The sequence below is a fragment of the Portunus trituberculatus genome, chromosome 6 (genome assembly GCF_017591435.1).
Source record: "Portunus trituberculatus isolate SZX2019 chromosome 6, ASM1759143v1, whole genome shotgun sequence".
Classification (NCBI taxonomy): domain Eukaryota; kingdom Metazoa; phylum Arthropoda; class Malacostraca; order Decapoda; family Portunidae; genus Portunus; species Portunus trituberculatus.
This window is the reverse complement of record NC_059260.1, coordinates 2,938,889-2,943,888: the sequence shown is the minus strand read 5'-3', so window position 1 is coordinate 2,943,888 and position 5,000 is coordinate 2,938,889. Positions and strand designations below refer to the sequence as shown.

General features: G+C 40.6%; 1 protein-coding gene across 5 annotated transcripts in view; it reads right to left on the bottom strand.

Annotated features, from left to right (window-relative positions):
- Positions 1 to 5,000, bottom strand: part of LOC123516486 (receptor-type guanylate cyclase Gyc76C-like) — a 76,179-nt gene that overhangs the window by 18,503 nt on the left and 52,676 nt on the right. For all 5 annotated transcript variants that reach the window (XM_045275836.1, XM_045275845.1, XM_045275856.1 and 2 more), the window contains 2 exons: positions 2,566 to 2,731; positions 1,074 to 1,216 (listed from right to left, as the gene is read on the bottom strand). In XM_045275836.1, coding sequence (XP_045131771.1) covers positions 1,074 to 1,216; positions 2,566 to 2,731 — 309 coding nt within the window. The remainder of the gene's footprint in view (positions 1 to 1,073; positions 1,217 to 2,565; positions 2,732 to 5,000) is intronic.

Genomic DNA, 5,000 nt, shown 5'->3' with positions numbered 1-5,000 from the left:
TAGGAAGGATCTATGGAGGTAAAAAGTAATGATCAGAGTCTTCACTATTCTAATCCCAACATATGTTTCTGAAGCTGTATGAAATCACCAAACAGTAAGCAGAATGAATATGAAAACGCGTCCTGGTACTGAAGGGGTTAATTCCAGCAACCTCTACCTTTCCTTCGCGCTGGAAGTTTGCCTACATTCCTGTTCGTAAAAAGGGTGACCGCTCTAATCCCTTGAACCACCACCACCTTATCGCACAAATCAAGGCAATCTATCTAATGAATAAAAAAAAAAAAAAAAAAAGAAAACGTACTTAATAATCACCTTATAATGGGAAACTATAAAAAAATTCCAGTTTATATATTTTTCCTTTTTTTTTCCCCTTCACCATTTAACCACTTTTACCTAAACCTCTCATTCCTTCACCTCCCCATAAATCTCCCCTCCCATCTCTCCCTTTCTCCCCTTCAAGGTACGATGGGGTGGTTCTTGTGTAACAAGGGAGGGAGGGGGTGGGAGACAGGGAGGGATGGAGGGACGGGAGGAGGGAAGAGACTGTATGGAAGGAGAAAGGAAGGGAAGTGTAATACAAGGAGAGAGAGAGAGAGAGAGAGAGAGAGAGAGAGAGAGAGAGAGAGAGAGAGAGAGAGAGAGAGAGAGAGAGAGAGAGAGAGAGAGAGAGAGAGAGAGAGAGAGAGAATGCTTCTACGAAAACTGGTTTCTTAATGTCACACACACACACACACACACACACACACACACACACACACACACACACTACTACTACTACTACTACTACTACTACTAATAATAATATTAATACTACTTTTTTTTCTTAAATTTATCAACCTGTTTATCATAAATAGATTCACACAACAATAAAAAAAAAAAAATAAATAAATTAAGCCAAAATATTAGTTGAAAATGTGCACTTTCCACTACTACTACTACTACTACTACTAATTCTATCACTCCCACTTCTAAAACAACAACAAAAACTATGATAACAAAAACACTATCACTTACACTACCACTATTCTCCCCTTCTAAACTCCACCACCACCACCACCACCACCACCACTCACCTCGCTGTGGTAGTCGCTAATCTTGTGGAGGCAGAGGGAACAGTTTGAGGGGATGTGTTTGGGGCAGTCTGAGAAGAGATACACGCTGTACTTCCCCTCACTCGTGGCGTTGTTGTTCATGGTCATGTTGAAACCGAGGATGCCTGCAAAGAGGGGAAACAAGAGGGGTCAGGTCAGGTCAGGTTAGGTTAGATTAGGTTAGGTTAGGTTAGGTTAGGTTAAGTCAGGTGAGGTTAGGTTAGGTTAGGTGGAGGAATGAGGAAGAAAATTGTATGAAGGTAGGTTTGATTGGTTTGGTTTGGTTTGGGTTGGGTTAGGTTAGGTTGGACACACACACACACACACACACACACACACACACACACACACACACACACACACACTTCTTTCTAGTCCTTCTTTTCTACCGTTTCCTACTTTTCCTTCCTTCCTTCCCCTTACTTAGTATTCAACCTTCCTTCACACACACACACACACGTTTATCTCTCTCCTCTAATCTTATCTCATGTTTCCCTTTTTTCTCTGTATTCTCTTCGTTATCTTGTCATGCTTTCTTCTTTCTTGCTTCCCTCATAATCTTTTCTCCCTGTTCTCTTCATTTTGCCTCGTGTTTACTTTTCACACACACACACACACACACACACACACACACACACACACACACACACACACACACACACACGCTCGACTCACACTCGAGAGGGTCTGGGTTTGAGTCCCGGAGGCGGCGAGGCAAATGGGCAAGCCTCTTAATGTGTGGCCCATGTTCACCTAGCAGTAAATAGGTACGGGATGTAACTGGAGGGGTTGTGGCCTCGCTGTCCCGGTGTGTGGAGTGTGTTGTGGTCTCAGTCCTACCCGAAGATCGGTCTATGAGCTCTGAGCTCGCTCCGTAATGGGGAAGACTGCCTGGGTGACCAGCAGACGACCGAGGTGAATTACACACACACTTCTCTACTTTCCTTCCTCTACCTCACTGTCTCCCACTATATCCTTCTCTTTCTCTCCCTTCTCTTCTTTCCTCTCCATCTACCACTGTCTCCCCTTCTACACTTTTCTATTTTTTTTTCTCTTCTGTCCTCCTCTCCTCTCCTTCTCTCTCCATTCGTCTATTTGTCTCTCCTTCTAATCTCACTGTCTCCCCTACACCCTTCTCTTTTTCTCCATCTGACACACTGACACAAACCCTCTCGTAATCTCCTCTTATCTCACTGTTCTCTTTTCTCTTCATGTATACTCACATTTCCTATTCTCTCTCTCTCTCTCTCTCTCACACACACACACACACACACACACACACACACACACACACACAGAAACAGATTCTCTCGTAGTCTCCTCTCTCAACCTATTCTCTTTCCTCTCCATCTATACACACACAGACACAGACAAGACAAGGGACAAAACTACATGCTTCTTTTACCATAAACAGTGAGGAACAGCACCACAACACTTATCCTGCCAGAGAACAGTACAGTAAATAAACACTCACTTTCATAGGTAATATTCCGCATCTTGTTCTTAATTAGCGTCCCGTTCCTGGCAATGTCACGCACTGTCACGTTGGTGTGCTTCAGCTCCTCGTACAGTTCGGCCACCACTCTTGCGTACAGCTGGACCGAATCGTAGAGGTGTGCCGAGGGTAGGTAAGGGATGTGCTGAAGGAGGAGGCCGTCAGTACCCTTCCACGTGTGTGTGTGTGTGTGTGTGTGTGTGTGTGTGTGTGTGTGTGTGTGTGTGTGTGTGTGTGTGTGTGTGTGTGTGTTGGGTTACTGGGTGTGTTTGGATTGGTGTGGGACTGTGTGTGTGTGTGTGTGTGTGTGTGTGTGTGTGTGTGTGTGTGTGTGTGTGTGTGTGTGTGTGTGTGTGTGTGTGTGTGTGTGTGTGTGTATTTGTGTGTAAATATGTCATGGGGGAAAGAAAGACAGATATAAAGAGGAAAATATAGAGAAATAAATAGACAGACAGACAGGCAGGGAATAAAAAGACGCTAAAGAAACAGAAGAATCTCAAAAAGTTTAAGATAAAAGAAAGAAGAAGAAAAAGATAAACAGAAATGTACATGTGCTGGGAGACTGTAGTAGTAGTAGTAGTAGTAGTAGTAGTAGTAGTAGTAGTAGTAGTAGTAGTAGTAGTATATAAGTACATAAGTGAATCTAGACAATGATTAACACGTTCTAATAATTAGGTAATTACAGACAAACACAAATAATTAGCGTTATAAAAGTTAACTCATGTACAAAGGTTACAAGAAGAGGAGGAGGAGGAGGAGGAGGAGGAGGAGGAGGAGGAGGAGGAGGAGGAGGAGGAGGAGGAGGAGGAGGAGAGAAAGAAAACAGAGAAAATAAATCATTACAAAAAAAACGTGATAATATGTACAACTTAATCATTATTTACATCAGAGAGAGAGAGAGAGAGAGAGAGAGAGAGAGAGAGAGAGAGAGAGAGAGAGAGAGAGAGAGAGAGAGAGAGAGAGAGAGAGAGCATGTCTATAATAATATTTAACTGTGGGTGCAAGAGGCAGTGTTACAGGGTGCATTTATAAGGGAGATTTAGGTGGGGAATGTTAAAGAGTGACAGGGGGACAGATGGAGGTGGGGGAGGGGTGAGAGGGCGGCACCACACCCCCCCTCCACCTCCCCCCGACACACACAGGCAGCACATGACAAGGCTAATGTGCCACGAGCCTCAAGGTCATCTATATATAGCACAGGACACATTCTCCAACCATTCTGCCCTTACGTGTCTCGCCGCTGGTTCTTGCTGGGGTTTTTGTGCCTCACTGCCTTCCTCACCGCCTCGTCTGTAGTGTTGCCAGCCACGCCACGCCACGCCATGCCACGCCACGCTAAGTCTTGTTCCCCTAATTCTTTACCTATTTATTTATTTTTTTTTTCGTTTTCCTTGGAGTGTTTTTATTTATCTTTTTGACTAATTAAGTATTGCAAAATGTATTGTTTTCAGCATTTTCTTTTTTTTTTTTTTTTGGAACGTTTTTATTTTGTGAGTTTTCCTTTTGTTACTCTGGGATGTGTCTTTTGATAATTCTACTTTCAATGGTTATACTTTTTGACTAATTAAGTATTGCAAAAACATATTCTTTTCATTATTTTTTTTTTTCCCGCTTTGAACCGTTTTGATAGTTTTTTTTTTTTCTTTCGTTTCTCTGCAAAGTGTCTTTATTTATTCCACTTTCAATGGATTATATTTTGACTAGGTAAGAATTGCAAAACGTATTATCATCATCATTTTCTTTTCTTTTTTTTCTTCTTCCTTTCCCTTGAACCTTTTAATTTGGTAGTTTTTTTTTCTTTTACTCTGAGAAGTGTCTTTATTTATTCAATGGTTTGGACTAAGTAAGAATGGCATAAATACATTCCTTTCCTCACTTTTCTTTTAAATTCACCACTTCTTTTTCCTTATTTAGTTAGTCTTTCTCTTATTTATTACTCTGAGACGTCTTAATTTGTTCTATTTTCGTGTTCTATCTTTTGAACTTGGTAAGAATAACAAAACATATTCTTTATACTTTTTTTTTGTTATTTTCTTTATTCATCACTCTAAAACGTCTTTACTTTTACTTTCATCTCCGGTCTTGAAACTGCGTAGAAATTGCGCAATATATTCTCTATAATCTCTTTTTTTTTCTTCAGTGACTAATCTCTTTCACTGTTCAACTATTTTTTTTAACCAATCTAGTTTTTATTTACTTTTTTTTTTAACCCGTTGACAATTACACGATTAATCTTTTCTCAGCTCAATGATTATTTTTCTCTATCAAGTTTTTGTTTACGTATTTATTTATTTATTTATTTTTTAGTATTATTTTGACTCTTGACTCACTAATCTATTCATTGCCTGATTTTCCTTCTCCTCTTCCCTTTCATTTCGTACTAAATTTTCTGGTATTGACTGACTAACTGACTG